General features: G+C 46.9%; 1 protein-coding gene across 1 annotated transcript in view; it reads right to left on the bottom strand.

Moving 5' to 3' along the window:
* METAP2 (methionyl aminopeptidase 2) overlaps positions 1–22,174 on the bottom strand; it is a 169,534-nt gene that overhangs the window by 136,030 nt on the left and 11,330 nt on the right. Inside the window, exon 2 of the mRNA XM_086919070.1 lies at positions 10,955–11,053. Coding sequence (XP_086775196.1) covers positions 10,955–11,053 — 99 coding nt within the window. The remainder of the gene's footprint in view (positions 1–10,954; positions 11,054–22,174) is intronic.

Genomic DNA, 22,174 nt, shown 5'->3' with positions numbered 1-22,174 from the left:
AGAAGCGTATCATCTGCGAATAGGAGGGTGGGGGTTTTCTCTCCGGCCAGGGTTGGGGCATCAGATGGAACCTCTCTCAAATGGTCCACCACCCCATTTACAAAGAGAGAGAACAAGGTTTGAGCCAAAACACACCCTGACGCATCCCCCTATTCACTGCCACCCTTCCTGTTAACTGACCTTGATTACCCCACCTAATTTTGGCGTAATTCCCCTCATGTAGATGTTTGACAAAGTCGAGAATCATGGGGGGGAATCCCTAGGTCATACAGGACTTGCCATAACTTAGCCCGGGGGACCAGATCGAATGCGGTCTTGAGATAGATAAATGCCAGATATAGGCTACCCTTCCCGATAGATACCACTTTCCAGTGTAGAGTGCAGAATCTAAACACTTGGTCAATCGTCCCTACTTTCGTCCTAAATCCTGCCTGAAAATGCGAGAGGACGTTAGCATCATCCATCCATGACCTTACTCTCGTCAGGAGGACCCTGCCAACCACTTTTTGTATTACATCGATCAAACAGGAAGGCCGTTAGGGCCAGCTGCCTTTCCAGCTGCTAGCCCAGCTATGGCAGAAGAAACCTCGCTGAGCTCAAAAGGTTCATGTAGATTAGCCCCCTCTATTCGGTATTCTGGGCTAGGAACCCCGACCGATACTGGGGTAGATCCATTAGACTCTACCATAGCTGTTTCAGCATCGCAGTACAGGGCAAGAAAATGGGCATGCCATTCATGTTCCGCGATGTGGTTAGGAATCAGATCAGTCCCCTTTCGGCTGCCTTTGTTAAGTATTTCCCAGAATACTGCAGGATCTTTTAATAGGGAAGCGGCTTTAAGTTCCTGCCAGTGGTTTTCTTCCCAGTTGCGTTTAGCTAGGTCGACTGCCCTGGCATACTCCCTTCTTGCTAGTCTTATCAGAAGGGGATTGTTCCTTTTTAAGGACAGGGAAAGGCTCCGCCTCTTTTCCCTGCAAACGTCTGAGTACCACAGGTTAGAAGACCTAGGATGCTGTTTCCTGTTGGTACTCTGATTGCTAGGGTCCGGAACGGCGAAGAACTCTCCCAACCCATCGATCGTCCTCTGATAAAATTCGGGAAGGGGAGAGGGCACTATGGTCTCTGTAGCAGCAATAATCGCCCCAAGCTCCAATGATTTCTGCTCGTTGAACTCTTTAATGTTCGCCAGTTTAATCTCTTGACAAGCGACCTTATGCCATTTGAGGCGTCGGTTGCAATGGGAGGGAACTACCTCTTTTGTCAGTGTCCTCACCAAATTTGCAGCCTTCGAGATCATCCAGTTGTTTCTTAGTTGCATGCAGAGTGGATTGTGGTCGCTATCATGGGTTGGTTTCACCTCCAGGTCTATAAGATCTCCCCAAAGTCGGATGTCTAAAAAAATTTAGTCAATCCGTGATGGGCAGCTATGCCTATTATATGTATTAGCCCCTTTAAGATCTGAGCGTGTACGCCCATTAACAGCTCTCAAATTAAACTCCACGGATATGGCGTTCAATTGTATGGCTTGTTGCGGCCACTTTTTAATTGGGGGGAGGTTAAGCAATGGAATGTCAAATTTGCTGTCCTGCTCCCCAGTACCCAGCACATCCTCCTCGCTAAGTGGTTCGAATGTGCAGTTAAAAATTCCGCCACTATAATGACAGAGTTAGGGGGTAATATGGACAATTCAGACTCAAGAGCTGTAACAATGGCCGAATGGGTATTCCCGGTGACCCTCTAGCATACACATTGAATATCTCCAAATTGGGGCTATTTGGGGGACCTTTCATCGTCAGATGTAAGATGTCATTAGATGGGATAGTATGTGTAGTTATAAACCAATTTAAAGAGATGTTAAGCGAAATATGGAGACCCCCGGAGGGTCGACCCCGCCTTGTACCTAGTGCTGGAATAAAGTATGTTGCAAACCCAGATTTGTGTGAAGGGACCAGACTCCAGGTCTCTTGGAACAATAACATATCTTGTTCCTGAATAAAGTTATTCCATTCTGGTAGAAGCATTTGTTTTCTAGCCCTGCAATGTTCCACGAAAGGAGACAAATTGTTCTTATGTTGCTTCCATCCCCACTGTGTGTGTTATTCGTACCCCCCGCAGATCTACCCATCTCTAGAACACTTGGGAAGGCAAGCTAGTCCTCACATGGCCCATCCTCTGCTTCCTGGCTGGGAACCATAATCAGCGGTTCATCTAGTCAATCAACAAAGCCTAGGCCAGACTCCATCCCCTCCTCCCCTGATGACCATTGTGCGGTACAGCGAAACTGAATTGCAGAATGCCCTGCAGGGAGAGTGCGAACTTCAAGTTCCACTAGATTTTTAGCAATGACGGCACTGAATAACTGAATCTCAGTCCGTCTTGGAGCTTCCCAGGCTGACCCTTCTTCCCCCTGCCAAATCCTCTCTAATCACCGACCTGCAGCCCCTAACATGTCTCACCCAATGTATCACTTTGTTTTTGAGGAAATCACTAATCTTGTGGTTGATGTTACTTACTAACCTGGGAACCTTAGTCTCGTATATCTTGGGAAGAGGGTTCTCTAAAGGGGTATTTCCCATGTATAAGTCTTGTCTCAAATTGCTGCCCTGACCTTCCCTTATCGGGGCACTACTATGAACGTTACCTGTAGGGGTCTCTTTTTCTGGTACTGCTCGCCTAATTCCTAGAGATAGGTCCCTGTTGTGCCAAGAAATGGCACTAGATTTACAGTTAGGCCTTTCCCGGTATGTCTGTGCATTAGTCTTATTCCCTGGTGCTGGCCTCTGCCCCACTCCCTCAGTCGCCCCTAACCGCGGTCTGTTGTTAACACTACAGGGCAAGGGGACTGGAGAGGGGACCACAGCAGTACGGGTTTCTTTGGTCACAGCTAGAATCTGTTAATAGAGAGGTGGCAGGAGAGTTAGATCGACTATGTCTTAAAACCTCCACCTCCTTACTCAGTGAAGCTAATTCTTTTTCAGGAAGAGCTACTCTTTGCAATATGCTGCGAATAATGATAGAACAGGCATTACAGGTCTCTCTATTACATAAAGGTAGCATTTCTTTATCTTTAATCAGGGGCTTGGGTAAGTTGTCCTCGCCAAAAAATTCCAAGATGTCATATCTATTGGAGACCGGGATATGGGCCTTAGCCAAGTCCGCATCTGAACTAGCTTTGGGGATATCACCAGCTGCTTCACTAACATTCTGCACTATAGGAAGTGGTACTGGTGTATCCTCCTCTATCCCATGTACCTCTCCAATGGCGCTAGATAAAGGTGTTCTTTTACTAAATATTTCTGGGATTACTTTTCCTCTTTGCCCCGCCTGGGGCCTCATCAGGTGGGACATTAGTTGCGGCTAAGGGGATTAAGTTGTTAACCCCCAGAACTTCCTCGCATTCGCTTACAATTGCCTCAATCCTTGTTAGGACACAATTACTGGCCGCATGTGTAACATTCTTTAGTTTTTCCCTCTTTTTGATGGAGTTGCTTCTCCCCCTCCATAGACTTCCTTTTCCCCCATCTGATTCACTTAATACAGGTTAGGGCGTAATGGGGGATTCGAATCAACAAGAAATCACAAATTAAGCTAGACCCCAAGGATAGATGCCAATATAAGTCAATCCAGTCTGTTGGATCACGTAAATTGTCCCATACACAATACTACTGCAAGTACCTTATGTCAAGCACCCCGCTGTTCGGAGGTAAGAAGGGGGGGGGGGGGGTTTCAGCCCAGCCTCTTCTGGCCACAGACGGCCTGCCCTTTGCCCGGGCTTAGCCCGGTTTGCGCCCGCGCGCATCCGCGGAGCGGAAGTGGAGTTTAACCTTTACGTCGTCCTGGTAGAAAGGGAGGGCTGCTTCAGGTGCTGGTGACGCTCAAGGGATCCTGGGGCAGGTAGTCTCGTAGTACAGCCCCCAGAACACAGCCGCCGCTACACGAAGTCTCTCCCCCAATGCGGGAGGCGCGAGCTGGAATTAAATTGCTCCGGGCGGGGAAGGGAGAGCTACTAAATGTGCTGGTGACGCTAAAGGGATCCTGGGGCAGGTAGTCTCGCAGTGCAGCCCCCAGAACACAGCCGCCGCTCCACGAAGCGTCTCCCGCTTGCAGCCTGAGGTCAAGGACCAGGAGGCTGAGTTTCGATCAAGGCCCTGTTGCAGCAGAGCCACCATGTGTCATTATCTCTCAGTACAGATCTTGAATTTGATTATATAGCGACTAGTCTTAACTCCAATTTTCATGTGCTGAAAATAGAGCGTCTGCTCGCAATTTCTCACGCCTTAGTCACCTCTTTTTCTTTCTCAAGTCTGAAGCAGCCTCTCAGTCAAGTTGTCACTTTAATTAGTCAAAGGAGAATTCTTCCCATGGCATATTTCTAGAATTAATAACAGCCTCTCGTGGTAGCAACTCCACTCGCAGGCTCACATTGAATGTCAGACGGTTAGTGATCTAAATTGTTCTGTGTTACCTTGCTCCACTAGACCCCCCCCAATGGCGTCTACACTGTCATTTCTCTTACATACACAGGGCTAGAAAAATCATAAAAATCTTACTAGACCTGCAGGTCTAATAACCAGAATAATTTACTCGACCTAACTGTAATGCACTTGACCTGTGAACTGGTTTCAAATTGTACAATCCTAGGCAAATATTTAGTCTTATGGAGCCGCCTTTTCTTTATTATCACATAAGAGAGCACCTTCAAATATGCATGTTTTCCATTTCTGCTGTACAAAAACCTATTTTCTACACCAAATGTTTGCTCTTTATATATTAAGAATCGAGCCCACATATAGGGTACACATGATCCCTGGCTTGCCTTAGTCCACTAATAGCATGGTTATCTGGGCAGGCGCAGTAATATTTCCCATTTCATGTTTAAAAACGAACTTTTCATAAATATATTAATAAAGCATGATGTGGCAGTGCACTGTCATTTACAGACAGCACATTCCATTGTAATGGCCAAAAAACGTTCCTACTAACATGTAGTTTTACTGATAAAACTATATAGTGCATAAACCATATTTGGAAGTGGGTTTCAGCAAAAATATTGCACATCACCAAGTAAAGTGTTCTGATTTGATTCCATAAAAATCTTTGTTTTAACCACAGAATTACAAAAATGTGGCTTTATAACTAGTGAAATATATTTCAAATGTTTAACAGTTCACTTATTGGCTATTTTAACCTGAAATCTTACAGCCTTTCATTTCACATGCTTTGCACGGCGCGAGTCTCACAGTTCACTTTACAAAATCCTCTAACTGCAGTCACAGAAAGAAAAATAAATGTAGGATTACAAACTGACTTTTGACCTTTCTCTGAAAGCTGAGCAAATGTGACAAGATAACAATATTTAAAGGCATCTTTATTGCTCATTCATGAACTGGCGAGTGGCCCCCAAAAATAGCCCTGATTAAATCTGGCTCGCCATAGCGGGTGGGCAAGTGGATTTTGCCAGCCCTGACACAGATACTGAATATCACAAAACTATCAGACTTTGTACTTGTTTTTCATGGGGTATTGGGTATGTCTCAATAGTGGGTTCTTGGGTATGTCGGATGAGATTTTGAGGAATGGACAATCAGAAGGTGGACAATCACTGCTCATACTCATATGTGTTTTAGAAAGATGCAAGGGTGTGGAGTTTCTAAAGGGGTGTAGTTCTCCCTGATATCAGTGGTCGTTTGATCAGAGTTTCTGCTGTTTTAGCACTTCCTTGATCTTAAAGGGTCCTGATGGGTATCGGTCTGTGGGCAGGAGGAGACAAATTATGGATTCTTTGTTGGATCACATTATGAATAACCTGGTCTTAAACATCCCCTGAACTCTAAATGATTTTCAGCTACTCTGATCTTTGCAGTACTTTGGAGAGCATCTACTTGTAACTGGCAGCCAGTGTTGAGCTTTCAGAAAAGGAGAAATATTGTTTTGGATACTTACATTTAAAAGTAGTCTGAGTTTTGGAATATTTATAGCCTAATAATGGAGAGAGGAAGGTGTGGTATAGTTTGTTAGCACAGTCAAGTTTTGGGAGGATGAGCAATGTTGTTGCTTGTACCACTCTCCAGCAAAAAATGCAAAAGGGAATGGTCTTAAAGAACAAAGATCCTTATAAGGGTCTGCAATTGTGTTCACTCCACTGAGCAAAATGAGCCCTCAATGCTCAGTGCATTGAGGACTCATTGCCCTCAATGCACTGCATGGAACAGGCCAAGTCCAGAAAGTAGAATGGGAAGAATAGAAACCAGTCCGAGACTGGATGGACAGGTGAGTGCTGTTTCAGGGCACTTCGTGGATATGCTACATAACGAGACCTCTGCCACCCAGATAGGAAGTGCTAAACTTCTGCTTTAAGCAACACTTGTTGCACACTATGGAGACTAGCACTGAGCTCCTGACAAAAACAAATGCCCACTGAAGTTTTTTTTTTCAAATGATGGTTTTATGTAAAAAATTCCTGTATGAATGACAAAGAACTGAATGTGTGATTACAGAGTGTACTTTTTTTGTGTGTGTAAAATAGTTCCTCACGCGTTTATAATGCAAGCCCCCTATGTGATGCAGGATGATGTAGCACACAGCCAATTGCATGTGGTAAGAAATACTCCTCTGGTAGGGCGCCAAAGTTCACTCTATGTATGTCCATTTGTAACACATCAAGCAGACAGGCATGCGAGTCAGATCCAAAACAAATGTTAACAAGCATTTGCAATGCAATAGGTCTCGCATTAGGAAAGTTTGAGCGATTGGTATTGTAAATGACATTTTTTATTTATGTGTTGGTTTTTAAAATAGCAAACTTAATAGCTTTGTCGTTTACAATGCCAATAGTTTTACCTTTCGCAAATGTGACACTTATAGCATTTGTAATGCAATATGTGTTGTATTTACGTGACATTAAAGGTGCTATTTTTGGTTGGCGAGGGAGGGAGATGGTTTTAATTGGTTTAATAATCATGGGCCTCAGGCCCCACTATGCTGCCCTGGGTACCACTTTCATTCGTTTTTGATCCACTGGACTTGGTTACAAACCAGAGAAACTTAAAGAAAAAATACGCCACGTCGTGTGGTCGTCCTTTTGCGCTACAACAGTTCTTGGGGACCCGTTGTGGGTCAGCACTTGATGGGCGATCATTCTGCTGATCGGCTCCTGGGAGGCGCCACTTTGTGTGGTTGTCCGTGATAACTGTTCTGCGCGATGGCGCTGCCTGCGCTCTTCTTTCTCCTTGCGGTGGCTGTGCGTTGCCACGTGGCGCGTTATCTGCGCGCTTACTGTTCAGGGCTCTTGGACTCCTGTTGCGTGTCGTTGGGTACTTGCTGCTTTGGCTGTCATCGGGTACTTGCTGCATTGGACCGCTGGCGGGAGTAGTTGATACTGCGGTGAACACCTGTGGCCACTAGGAGTCGCTGCTCTTTCCGTCTTCTGATCGCGGCAGTCTTTTCCCTGGACGTTCTTCCAGTGCTTGGCAGTCGCTTCCCTCTAGACGTTCTGTCAGTGCTTGAGTTCTCGCTGAGGCGTTCGTGCCTCTTCCCACGTTGCGTTGGAAGTGGCGACTGCCGACTCCTTGCTGGTGCGTGTGGGTGTTTCCTGCGTGGTTGCGCACTTACTTGCTGCTTGGTAGTAGATTCTCCTTGGGGGCGCTACTCAGTCTGTTGCCCCTTGCTGCTGCTGACTTATCTTCTGTTGTGCACTTGTGCAATGCTGGTTTTCTTTCTTTTCTTGCTGGCAGATGCACTTTTCTTTTTTTTTGGCAGCAGCCTGCCTTGCTTAATACTTTCTTCCCTGGTTGAGCACTCTATTGTCTGTCCCTCAGTGCACACAGGGGGCTGGAGCTGCTGCTGTGACCCGGTGAGAGTCTCTCCTTCTGCATATTTTTCTATTGGGGCAGAGAGGCACAGGCACCCGATTGCTCCCAGTGTTGCATAGGCACAGGCTCATTGTTCAGGGCACATTCTGTGTAAGGCACTGTTATGATAGATCACGGGGCAAATGCTCACATACTTGCCGGGTGCACCAGCACTTTCATTTGTTGTTGCTGTGGGGGCACATTCGGACTCGGCGGCGCTGGCAGCATGCAGGCTTCTCCCGCCCCCTCGCAGCAGGCCAAATGTTCACGGGCTGCGGGGGGGGGGGGGGGGGGGGGGGGGTCACTCAGATCGCTGGAGGCAGTCCTGTCGGCTGTTGCTCTCCCCCGGCCGCGGAAGCCCTAGACTTCACTCGTCGGCGCTGCAGCTGAGGCACTGTTCGTCCTCCGTGCATTCTCCCCCCCTCCCTGCAGCAGCTTCTTCGTCCACACGCTGCCAGGGGGGGTGTGTGTGTGTGTGTACACTGGGTCGCTGTGTGTTCCGTGCTGAGCGGGTGGGCTCCGCTTCAGCCGTGTGTTGAAGGGTGTTTAATGCCCGATTCAGGGCACCGCGAGGCGGTGCGAGCGGCAGTTACTTTTCCCTCTGTCCTCCCTGCCCGCGGCGGCGTCTAGCAGTCCTTGCGCAGGGGGGGGGGGGGGGGGGGGGGGGTGTGGCGGGGGATTAATGCTGGGGTCTTCGTGTCTTGTTGCGGGTGGGCTCCGCTTTTACTACGGATTGTCCGGCAGGGGCTCGCTGCACTCGCGGGTGGGCTCCGCTTGCAGTAGACCTTAGACAAACGTTGCGAGGGGGGTCAGGAGGCGGTTAGCTACTCCGCTCCCTCCCCCTCATTATTCTTCTTGATTGCGGGTCTGGTCACCCCTTCCCACGCCGTCTCTAGTCTCTGTGCCCCGCCGCTTCCACTCACACACGTGGCGGGGGCAGGGGACGACTCGGGCAGGCCGCGGGTCGGCTGCTTTTTCGAAAGTAGTAATGGGGCGGGGGGGACGGGTCTCTATGTGTGTGTGTCCGTGTAAGTAAGTGCGTGTGCGCGTGTGTGTGTGTGTGTCTGTGTGCATGCACGTGCGTTAGGCTGACTTGCTGGCAATGTGGACGGAGCCGACGTGCGCGTGCACGCAGTGAAATCCAGCCGGAGAGAAGCGCGTGGCAGTTTCTTGTCCTTCATTCCCCCGAGTCAGCTAGCTATAGTTCTCCACCTGGACCGCATCCTTCGGATGCGTATTCCCAGGCTCGACCTAAAAACGATGAATAATTATTATTGGCTGTTATCAGGTTCAGACGACTGCAATGAAGTAGTAAAGCTAGTGAGTTTATAGAAAAATGTGTGAATGTTTAAAAGGTATAAAGAAGATACGGTGAAGTGAATGGGAAATGGGAGGGTGGACCCGTTGTGGTGGGAAGTGCCTATGTGTGGACCATGAGAGTGAAACTATGGCTCATTCTATACTTTATCCGATGCTGGTGACTATCTGTGTTTTGTTGTTTGGTTGTCAATTGAAACATACTAAAAATATAGTTTAAAACACTGTTTCAGGATTTGCAACAAAGAAATTCGGGACGAAATATGGCTATTATCGCAAATAAACATCCAAACATTGCCATGAAATAAGGAACTTTTGAAAATAGCATGAGATGGTACAATGGCAACTCCCAAATAAATGCAGGTATTGATAGGAGATTTCTCCCAGCATGCTATATTTTTAGAACCAACTATTTTTCAACGAGCTTTTCAAATATTACAAATATGAATTTCGAATAAAGCTATGGAATATTTTCAGCAGGCAATTTCACAGCTAAATATTTAATGTGCACAAAGGACACATTAGTGGTGTGGAACTCTAGTATTAACGGAACATATAATTCAAGTAGAGGGGAGTGTGGTGCAACAGGAGTGTCCTTGGCTATCAGCCATACAAGGAATTCGATCTCTTTGCAAAGAAACATGCTTTTTACCATGGAAAAACGATAATAACAAACATGTGACTTTTGAATATTGACATGCTTAGAAGTCACCAGACATTACATAAATTATGGCCTAATTCCGAAAAAAGAAAGAAAAAAATCTAAATTGGTGCCGTACAAAACTGTTCAAGACAGAATTTGCTTAATTTCTCATGTTGATTGCATTAGACAGCATTGTAAAAATATTCCCAAATTACTTCTTAGCTTTAGGTGGATAGAGTACTTTTGTAGAAATTAATTGCGACTAAGACTCTGTTCCAAATAGTTAAGAATTATTTCACTAAAACAAGCCTATGGTAAAATCCTTTAGTCTCATCATACAGTGACATCACCACTGTTTCTCATCCAGGAAAGTAGCTATGACAAGCTCAAGCAACATGAAGCATAAAACAGCAATAGCCCTCCTTTACAAAGTTAGTTGAAAATATTAAATTCGTAAAGACCTAAAATATCAATATATATGTGTGACCAAGGGCAAGTGGTGTCCGAAACACGTAACTAGGAAGCAAGAATAAAAATTTGAACTTGCCTGCAATTCCAGTGGTCCGTGATTCTTTTTCGTCGCAGAAGCAGTGGGAAACAAGTGCTGCGAGCGTACGAGGGATCGTGTGGAGTGTGTATATATATATATATATATATATATATATATATATATATATATATATATATATACACACACACATCCATACATACACACATAAAAGCATGCATATAAAATATGCAAATGTTGTACAGTGGAGTGAAGAAGTGTGGCTCACTGGTTAGAGGAAGCAGACCTGGAAGCAGAGGTCAGCCCGGGAACAGGGTTCAATTCCCAGCTCGGCGTGTCTTGAGTCCTAAAATGTCCATGGACTCGACAATTCTCGCTCCGGGGCTAGTCGATTCACGGGTTCACACTCTGCGACTCTGGGCAATAGCTTGCTTAATCTCCACAACAGCCCCTCGCGGCGGAATGCCTGGCTTTCACCTTGCGGATACCCTGCCGGGGTTATCTCACAGGGGAATACCAGGACGGGTTCCCTAAGCAAGCGCTTAGAAACCGCTCGGTGATTTGCGCTATATAAATTCCTGTACATTTACATTATGCTTCTCTTGGTTTTCATCAAAACATTTACTCAGCACTTGCCTTCATCATCGTCATCTTTTTCCTTATCCTCCAAGGCCTGCTTCTCCAGCTGTTTAGTCACATCATCAACCGTGGCGGCTCCCCCTTCTTTCTCAGTATCTGGTTAACATAAAACATTTTTAAAAAACGTTGATTTTCTGTTTTAGTCAAAAAACAATTCACATTTTTAAAAAAAGAGTCTCCTAGGTTTGCAATGTGCAATTGTGTCCACAGCAGTATTTGTGTACTTGAACAGATTTCTCAAACATCTGGGCTAACACATATTTCTTTATTACTAGTCGTGTAGGCAAAAGGTCCAGACAGAAATCCACTTGATTAGCTCCCTAATATCAGTATAAACAGTCCCTTACCTGACAGTACTTCTATTTGGTTTCTGTCACCCCTTCACCCTGTATCCCGTAAAGCTTGCTACTTCTAGTGTACTCGCTCAATGTGGTCTGATAACAGAGAATAACTTGTTTCATTGCTGCCAATTCTCCCTGATCCTCCACTCACCTTTCATCAATTCTTGTCAGTTCATTGATTCCCTCCTCAGGTATTGTCCATTCAATATACCACTCGCCGAGGCGCTTGTGGTCCGGGTGACCTTAGTCAAAGCATGGCTTTGCGTGGTTTAACAAGCAATGCCCCAAACACTTCAAATGTATTTACTTTGTTTTGGGACCCCCCACTACCACCTCAGGAGGCACGTTTTAATCATCAAGTGTGGCTATACCACCCATTATCGGGTCCAATCTGTTCATCACTCCTAGCCAAATTCTTTGGAATACTGGATAGGCCCATACAATATGGAAGTTTGCCTCTGCTGCCCTTCACCTCAGGTGTGCAGATCTCTCTCCACGTCCCAGTTTTACTGGGGGTGGGGGAATAACGTTTTATGCATGTAAATAAACTTGACTAATGTGACCCGGGCATTGCTGGAGATTTTCTTAACTTGTGAATATGCTGCCTCCTACTCTTTATCTGTGAATGGATCTGGGCAGTCTGCCTCCCATTGGGTTCTGACTTAGAAGGCCACCACCCTCGTCAGCTCTCAGTACCCTACAAATTAGACACCAACACCCCTCATTGTGCTTAAGTCAACAGGGTTACTAGTGCAAAGTCCAACCTTAGAAGTAAAGGAGCGTATCAAAATCAATCTGTAATTTTTCTTTCCAAGAATAGTAATTTTCACTCCATAACTCATATAAGTCCCCACTCAACTTGGAGTCTTGTGTTTCTTTTTTATATCCACATTTGTATTTAATCAATGCTTTTCATCAGAAGCAGTCAGCGCAGCTCAGCCAACGTGTTTCGTCCATAAGGAAATCATCAGGGCTCAAGATCACAAGTCAGAAGAAGACTAGATGAGCAGTAGTCACGAGGTCTCGACTGACAAGTTGCGTGGATTTACAGCACAAGAACAATGAGAACAGGAGGCCTTGCATTAACTTGAGTTGTGCTGCACACTGACATACATAGCTGAAGAAATAATAGTCTTCTGACTTTATCTTAAGCCCTGATGATGTTCCTATGAACGAAACGGGTTGATTGGAGTTCGCTGACTGCTTCTGATGAAAAGCATTGATTGAACAAAAATTTAGATACAAAAAAAAAAAAAAACAAGACTCCGAAGTGACTATTTTTGAGGGGGGATTTACTTATATGAGTTATGGAATGAAATTACTATTCTTGGAATCTAGGAAAGAAATTACAGATTGATTTTGACACGCTCCTTTTCTTCCAAGGTTGTATTGACGAGGTCCAGGGGCGGTGGGACATCATAAAGTTGAGCGATGACCTGCGATAATAGAACCAACTTGATTATACACCACTGCGCCCTTGTTCTGAGCCCACACTGCCAGTGTGTCTATTTTGGCGTTATTAGTGCGCATGTCACCTGTGAGGCACCCAGCAACTTAGTCCACATCTCCTTCATTGCTTGTGTTCAGTTAACTTATTAAGAATTGTCCAGATCTCACACCAAGGCTTTCCTGCGTTTCAGCAAATGGGAGGAAATTACATCGTGGTAAAAGACCTATTTGGTCCCACCTCCTGCCACTGCCATTTTTTGTAGATCCACTCGAATGGTTGTAACCTCCCTCCATAGGTCAATACCTTACTGTTCTCTCTCATGTTCTTCCACCTGCATAATTATGAAAGGGCATGGTGCTGGTACACTGCATCCCATCATGAGCAGTTCTCCAAGTGTGGCCTGTGTTCTCTACAGTAGCTTGCTCACCAAATTCACCTCAGTATCTAACCGCATGTTAAAGCTGTGCGGCTATTTAATATACTTCCAAGTCTTGAAAACCCAGGCTCTTCCTCCTCCCCAGCTGCAGTGTGTCCAATTTGGCCATGCTGCACTTCCCTGACCGTATGAGAGGGATAAACAATGGGTCTAACTCCCTGAATGTCCTCACCAGCAGTGGCGACATCAAGTTCAGAGTTGCAGGTAAGCATCTAAGCAGAAAGCGATACCTGCCCCGTAAGAGTGTCTCAGAATTGCACTGACCCTTTCGAGCCTGCCAATACTCTGTCAATTTACACATACTGTTTACCCACAGTGTGTGAGAATTGTGTTTCGAGATATCTGAAACACTCTACTTTCCACTGTATCCTCACTTTCGAGTACCAAGACCTTCTTTATCAAGTAATGTTGCATTTATTTTTACAGGAAAGCAAATAGTTCCAATTCATTGCCTCTTTACGCAGCAATGCTTCAATACAGAAGAAAAGGCATATGTTGGATACAGTTATTTGCAATCAGTTTCTGGAGGTCTCCTTCTGGACTTAGGGTTGTAGGAAGCCATTGTTTCAAAGTACCACCACCAGTTACTCATTACCTGCCCTGGGGTGACTGGGTGCAGAGGTGCTGGTCGAGTTAGTAGCGGTGTGTGCTACGCTGCTAGGAAGAAGGGTGTCGCCTAGAAACAGGCTGCAGAGGGGAAATTGGGGGCAAGTTCAGGAGCTCCCAACAGGGGGCTCGATCACAAGGTTTCGGGGGGCAAGGAGGCACATTCAGTTAATTGGTACCCAGACTGGGGTGCTCGGTGCAGAGTGGAAAGGCTGGCTTGGCTCTGTGCATCCTGGAGCTTTGCGGTTGTCGGTCTCACCAGTTGAGAGTACAAAAATCAGGACTGCTGGGCCACTCTGGAAGTGGGTTTCTGTGGTGCCGATGTTCCTTGATGGCTGCTCGGTCTCAGTTCAGTGTGAGTCCAGATTGGACTCTCACTGGCTGTGCTTGCTGCAAGGGGTCCGGTACCCCGGGTATTGGCCCTGTGCAGCTCTGGTCGGTCCTACTGTCCTCATTTGGTGGGTAGGTAGATTTGACCTTCAGGAGCACAGGTTCAGCTTCCTGGACGGCTGCTGCATCAGGCTGGCCGGGGAGCGGCAACTCAGTAGATCAGACTTTGTGTTTCGGTGCCTGCGGACTGCAGGGGAGTAGCTCCTCTACTCCAATAGATTAGCTGGTAATTTGTGAAGGGCTGGCAGTCTACTGGGGTTCTTGGAAGCTGGTTTGCTGAAGGACAAGTCCAGATTGTCGAGACTGGTGCGGAGAGGCAAGGTTTGGGCAAAAAAGCCATAACAAGTCTTCAGTTCTCTTTCCTTGCATCTCTTCTTTGCCCTCTCTTAATGATCCATTGCATCTAAGCTCCTTGTGTCAGAAGTCCCACCTAAACACTCGCTTTAGGTGTGTAACAGGGAGTGGCAGGTAGTAGCTAATAGGCTACTTACCTTTTAGGGTGTCTACATGCTCTATATGACCACTTTGTGTGGGAAGTGGGCAATACCCTGACCTAGCGAGCCTAATTCCGCCAAAACTAAGATAGTGGAATCCTAAAAGTCAAGTTCACAGAAGGTAGCCAACCTTAGGGGTGGTACTAGCCTGACAGGGGAACACGCCTAATGACTAGTTAATTTTCCCAAGCCTGTCAGGGTGCCAATACTGGCCCAGGACAGGGAGCAGCATTTCCACTGTCCTGGAAAGCCTTGTGTTGTGCATCAAAAACGGCAGAGGCTTTTGGAGCCTCCTGACTTGATATACTGATCGCTGATCCATCCTCCTTGAAGTAGGTGACAACACCTCCGACTGGAGAAAGCACTGTTTCTGTCCTCAGGGAGTGTGGGCTCTCACCTGCAGGAGGTCAGAAACAGGTCTGTGGTGGCAGGCTGGTCTACATCAGTCAGCCAGCAGACTAGGTTCAGTGAAGCCATCATGTTGCTGGGGAACTCAAACAACAGTGTCCAGCACATGGTCTCAAAATGGCTTCCCTGTTTACTTGCAATATTTAAGAATCGACTTAGGCATCGCAGGGGCATATCTGCTCATGCAGATATGTCCACACATGTAATATAGCCATGTAATATAGTGCACCTTGCCTTAGGGCTGTAAGGCCTGCAGCAGGGGTGACAACTATATTACATGTGGTATCTACAGGAATGGCACACAGGTGTGCCATTCGTATCTTCACTTTTCTCGGCACCATGGCACTTTCTCTGCACAATGGCACACAACTTGCTATTGCAGTTGGCATGTTGGTGCCAAAGTGTCCCTCAGTGTGGCACAATACATGCTGCAGCCCTTAGGGACCCTTTTTAACCTCTTTTCCCTAGGTATCAGGGGTATTATTTACAAGGGACTTACAAGAGATGCTAAAGGTATTGCCAATTGTGGGAACAATTGTACAGTTTTAGGTAAAGAGATCTAGCACTGCAGACCTGGATAGCAGAAATCCAGTACACTTCTGGCAAAACTGCAGCAGATACAAGTCAAAAAGTGTGGGTGTCCATGTCAAAAAGGGGCACTTTCCGACATAAAATTTTGTAGTATTTTGTGCCTCTAAAGACTTCAAGAAGTCTTAGAGCATACTGTGTAATTTATGGTAAGGTCCACTTCGCAGCACCTGGTCCCTACAAATGCCCTTCATTGTTGCCACCAGGTCCTCCTAGGCTAATGGGCCTCTCAGAAGTTTGGGCAGGTCAGCCCCTTCCACAAAGACATCAAGGAAATGAAAAACGTTATTAACAAGTAAGTGTACAGTGTGAATGGCCCAAAGGAATGCAGTACTTCCCACTTTCGGTGCAAATGATTTTTCCATAAAAGAACCGTCAAAATTAAATTAAATACAGATGTTGGATTTTGGGATGAAGAAATAACACTAAATTGCCCACTATGCATGCTCGGTCTCGACTTGTGTAATACAGATATCGCCTTGCAGACATCCAGAGGCTGCCTTACTGATGTTAACAAAGTCTCTAAAATTTAAAGGAGATAAAACATGAGTTGATTCTTTGTTACTGGGTCTCCGCATGGTCTTCTGGTTCCTGGCCTGATGAGCTAGGATAACCTGCTATTTCTGTTGATTAGGTTAATAGCCTTGGGGTAATTTTCAACAGCAAATTCTATTTTCAGACTCGCAACAAAACAGATTATATTTTCTACACTTACTGTGCAAGATTCTGCTTTTTCTGCTTTTGGAACAACATAGGACTATAGTTCAGGTAGTGATTATGTCCAGAATGGATGAATGCAACTCTCTACATGCAAGTCTTCCCGCAACTCTATGAACAGTCTTTAACTCAGAACAATGATGCTAGACTTTTTTTGGGGAGGAAAATATTCTATTCAATCCCAACACACCATTTGATAATGCTGACCAGAGGAACCCTTTGAAGAATCAATGAGGGAGTATGTTATCTGGCATAGTTTTACAATGCATTTGTTTCTTCATTCTTAACAGAACCAGTAACTACAAATATGAACAGAAGCCTCAGTACAAAGACCGGCATGTGGTATCCCACAGGGCTTCTCATGCGCACCACTACTTTTCAATATTTACTTGCACTTGTTAGCACACATGCTAGCGCATGCATCTGTCTGCCGGGTGGATTGGTGGGATGTTAGTGCAACATGTAAAAGCAGGGGGAGACAGGTTTTTTTTACAGTTTAAAACAGTTCATCATTGTTCAGCAGACCACAGGTGTGCCATTTGAGCAACATGTTATGGAAACAGTCATTAGTGGACAAATATTGGGCCGCCGTGGTTCTCATGTAGCTTCCAGAAAAATCAAGCTGCCTCTTGGCTTCTGCAATATATATCTCAACATCCCACAAAACGACATTACCTCCTTTGTCTGACGGCTTGGTGACAAAGCCGGTTGCTTGCTTAAGGGATTCAAGTACCGCTTTCTGACCTTTTGTTAGGTTACTCATGCCCCCATTCTTATTCTCAATGTTAAGTTTGAAAATGTCCCGTACCACCGAATCATGGAAGGAATCAATGTTATCGTGTGGGGTGTAGGGTATGAACCAAGATTTGGGTTTTAAATTGCTGCTGCTTCTCTTGCCGGTTTCCATGTCCAAAGCGATACCAAAGGGGATGATGGACGGAGTGTTGGAGCACTATTTTAGGGACAGACCAATTGCCACATGGGATCACACAGATGTTACTAGAGATACTCCAATTCTGCCTAGAGAACAACTACTTTTTACATGGCCAGCAGTGGTACAGGAAACTAACCGGTACTGACATGGGAAGTTGCTTCCCACTGAGCTAAGCGTGTATTTCCATGGGGTGGTGGGAGTGTGAATGTGTCTGGGCAAATTACCTTGCTGAATACACCAAGAATCTGGTCCTTTGGACCAGATACATTGATGACATTTTCCTGATCTGGGATGGCCCCCTGGATGCTCTAGACAGATTCCTCCTAGCCATCTCTGATAATGAACTGAAATTGAAATTTACTAGCACCACCAGCAGGGAAAAACTAGACTTCCTTGACGTCAGTGTAGAGGTCCTGGATGACAATACAGACCAGCCGTCACAGGAAAGCTACAGCGGGTAACAGCATCCTCCATGCCACAAGTCATCACCCACCCAATCTGAAGAACAGCATCCCCTATGGAGAATTACTTAGAGCCAGGCGTAATTGCAGCACCACAGAGGCATATACCAAAGAGGAAGGCGTAATGCTAGAAAGATTTCTGCAGAGGGGCTACACACGCAAAGTGGTAGATGAGGCTAGGAGGAAGGTTGAAGGAGTAGGGAGAAAAACGCTGCTTAAACCCAAGCAAAAGAAGAAAACTGAACCAGTTATTAGACTGATCACAACTTTCAACTCTGATTGTGCCAAGGTCCAGGCCATTATCAGGAGGCACTGGCATCTAGTAAAACTGGACCCGGCCATTAACAAACTGGTCACCTCGAGCACCAACATAACATATCGCAGGAGTAACTCTCTGAGGGATATGTTGGTACATAGCTTAATGGAACCCAGTCAGAAACACAACAGCACGTGGTTGAGGGAGCTCCCGTGGTTCCACAAATGTTCAAGTTCAAGAATTTATATAGCGCACTACTCACCCAGAGGGTCTCAAGGCGCTTGGGGAGGGGGTTCATTATTTGTCGAATAGCCAGGTTTTAAGTTCTTTTCTGAAGGAGATGTGGTTCTGTGTAAGGCGGAGGTGAGTGGGGAGTGAGTTCCAGGTCTTGGCCGCCAAGTAGGAGAAGGATCTACCTCCCATGGTGGATCTTTGGATACGTGGAACTGCGGCGAGGCCTTGATTGGAGGATCTCAGTTGGCGGGTGGGTGTGTAGAAGGATAGTCGAGTGTTGAGGCATTCGGGACCTAGTTTGTAGAGGGCCTTGTGTGCGTGGTGAGGAGACGGAATGTTATTCTCTTGTTGACGGGAAGCCAGTGGAGGTCTTTCAGGTGGCCGGTAATGTGATCTTGGCGAGGGATGTCCAAAATGAGTCTCGCAGATGCGTTGGAGTTTTTTCTGTAATTTGGCTGTAATTCCGGCGTAGAGGGTGTTTCCGTAGTCTAGTCGACTCGTAACCAGTGCGTGGGTGACAGTCTTTGTCTCGGCGGGGATCCAGTGGAAGATTTTTTTGAGCATACGAAGTACGTTGAAGCAGGAGGATGAGACGGCGTTGACTTGATTGGTCATCGAGAGTGAAGAGTCTAGGATGAAGCCGAGGTTACGTGCGTGGTCCGTAGGTATGGGTGCTGAGCCCAGATCCGAAGGCCACCATGAGTCGTCCCAGGCAGAGGGGGTTGACCCTAGGATGAGCACTTCCGTTTTGTCTGAGTTGAGTTTAAGGCGGCTGTCTTTCATCCATACGGCTACTTCTTTCATGCCTTCGTGAAGATTGGTTTTGGCGGTGTTTGGGTCTTTGGTGAGGGAGAGGATCAGCTGGGTGTCGTCTGCGTAGGAGATGATGTTAAGGTTATGTTGACGCGCGATAGAAGCGAGTGGACTCATGTAAACGTAGAAGAGGGTGGAACTGAGTGATGATCCTTGTGGTACACTGCAGATGACTTCGGTGGCCTCTGATATGAACGGGGGAAGTCGGACTCTGAGTTCTCCCAGCTAGGAACGAGATGATCCAGTCCAAGGCTTTTCCATTTATGCCGATGTTGCTGAGGCGTTGTATGAGTGTGCTGTGACAAACAGTGTCGAAGGCGGCAGAGAGGTCGAGTAGAATGAGGGCCACTGTTTCTCCGTTGTCCAGTAGTGTTCGGATGTCGTCTGTTGCTGCGATGAGGGCGGTTTCAGTGCTGTGTTTGGCTCGAAAGCCGGACTGTGAGGGGTCGAGGGAGTTGTGGGATTCGAGGAAGGCAGCGAGTTGGCTATTGACGGCTTTCTCAATGACTTTGGCCGGGAATGGGAGGAGGGATATGGGGCGGTAGTTTTTAAGTTCAGAGGGGTCTGCTGTGGGTTTCTTCAGGAGGGCGCTGACTTCGGCATGTTTCCAGCTTTCTGGGAAGGTGGCAGAGATGAAGGAGCAGTTGATGACATCACGGAGATGGGGTGCGATGATGGAGTCTGCTTTGTTGAAGATGTGGTGGGGACAGGGGTCGGTTGGCGAGCCAGAGTGGATGGATTTCATTAGGCGGATGGTGTCTTCGGTGGTGATTGGGTTTCAGGCACTGAGGTTGTTAGAGGGCGGTTTAGGTTCTGAGGGGGGTGGAGAGGATCGTTTGTTGGAACTGTTTTCGAAGCAGTTATGTATGTCGGCAATTTTGTTGTAGAAGAAGGAGGATAACGAGTCGCAGAGGTCTTGGGAGGGAGTGATGTTGTTTGAGGCTGCGGTGGGGTTGGTGAATTCTTTGATGATGTTAAATAGTTCCTTGCTGTTATGGGCGTTGTTGTCGAGTCGATTCTTGAGTGCTGATTTCTTGGTGGCTCGGATCAGCTGGTGGTGTTTGCGGGTGGCTGCCTTGAAGGTGGTCATGTTGTCGGGTTTTTTCTCCATGTTTTTTCGAGAGTGCGGCATAGCTTTTTGGATTTCTTATGGTCATCGTTGAACCAGGGGGCCTTTTTACTGTCTTGTTTGGTGTGATGGTTTTTCAAGGGTGCTAATTCGTCAGCGCTGTGAGTGATCCATTGTTTGAATTTGATGGCAGCTTGGTTTGGGTCCAATGAGAGGGAGGGTGGGTTTTGGTTGAGCGATGTGAGGAGTTGGTCGGTGGTGATTTTGTTCCATTTTCTTCGGGGGATAGGTTGTGGGGGGTTGTGGGTCGAGGTGGTTTTGTAGCTGAAGTGAACACAACTGTGGTCCGTCCAGGGAAGAGCTGTGGTGCGATCGAAGGAGATGTGTTTGCTGGAGGTGAAGATTGGGTCGAGCGTATGTCCGGCTACATGGGTGGGGGTGTCAACAAGTTGTTTGAGGCCGAGATTGGCCAGGTTGTCAAGAAGGGTGGTGGTGTTGCGGTCGTTTTTCTTGTCCAGGTGGAAGTTGAGGTGTCCTAATAGAATGTAGTTCTCAGAGGAGAGGGCATGTGGACTGATGAAGTCGGTGATGTCTTCGCTGAATTGTTTACGGGTTCCTGGAGGCCTGTAGATGAGGGTGCCTCTGAGTGTGGTTCTAGGGTCGTTGTGGACCTGGAAGTGTAGGTGTTCGGCGGTTGTAAGGTTATCGTCGAAGCTGGTCATGATTTTGATGGTGTTCTTATGGACGATGGCGATGCCTCCTCCTGTTTGGTTGGTGCGGTCTTTTTGGATGATCTTGTAAGTGTCCGGGATGGCAATGGCGATGTCGGGTGTTGATGATGCGTTCATCCAGGTTTCTGTAAAGAAGGCGACGTCCGGTGACGCAGTGTCGAGTAGGTCCCAAAGTTCGGTTGCGTGTCTGTGGACCGAGCGGGTGTTCAGCAGGATGCACTTCAGGTGGTTAGATTCGGAGATGTGTTTGGATTCGGTGGATGTGGTATTGTTATTGATGCTGGTACATTTGCAGGAGTGGCAGGCGAAAGGACCGTGGGTACGTCCCAGGGCAGCTTCGAAGCATTGTGGTGTATGTCCGGGGTTAAGGGCAAGGAGAGTAGCGGCGTCATATGTTATGCGGGAGGAGTGGGTATTGCGAGGGCCAGGGGGATTGGCGCTGGGCGCGGTCCAGGCGCGGACGGGCGTAGACGGGCTTACCTTTGGCGCGACCGCTGGGCGCAAATGCATCAGACATAAGAGGATGGTGGAGAGGGGAGGGGCGAGGGAGGGTCAGCTGGGAGGCGGGGCGGATAGCCGGGCTGGGAGGCACTACAAACATCAAACAAAATGTCGGCGAGCCAAAAGGCAATCAGGGCGCTATTGGGGCACAGGCAAAGCAATGCAGCAGACAATGCGAGATAAGTAAATAAATAAAAGTGCACAATTACGCGAGAATCGGCAAACAGGCAAAGTACAGCAGCAATGGACAATAATAAGCACACGAAGCGCAGTCTGGCGGCACAGCACTCCTAACAATCAAATTATTCCTTAGTAGCGCGAGATGCCACAATGCTAGCAGTTCACAGATGTCAGCTTTTGAGCAATTATAGTGCGAGCAGCGCTACGATACCAGCTCAGGTCAGGAGCAGCGTGGGGGAGCGACCGCCTTCGTGAGTGCAAGGCTTGTTCAAACAGTACCAATGTTAAGAATGGGCCTCTTCCAAATGGCAGACAATAAAAAATCCGCCAATTCATGAACTGCACCACAGAATTTGTCGTCTATGTCTTTGTGTGTGTGTGTATGTGGTTTGAGGTATGTGGGGAGCACCATCTTTCCGGTGAAAAAGCGTATTTTGGAGCACTTAAGGGCAATCAGGAATAATAAGGTCACATATCCCATAGCCAGACACTAAAACAGTACACCGCTCCACCAAACCTGAAAACGTAAAGATCTCATCTTTTGAAATTGACAGGACAGGATCATGGTGAAAAGTCGGGGCGGAGACAGGGAACGAGCACTGAGAAGA

Source organism: Lissotriton vulgaris, chromosome 1_1 (assembly GCF_964263255.1).
Source record: "Lissotriton vulgaris chromosome 1_1, aLisVul1.2, whole genome shotgun sequence".
In the NCBI taxonomy this organism is placed as follows: Eukaryota; Metazoa; Chordata; class Amphibia; order Caudata; family Salamandridae; genus Lissotriton; species Lissotriton vulgaris.
Note: the sequence above shows the minus strand (reverse complement) of the source record. Positions and strands in the feature narration are given on the sequence as shown.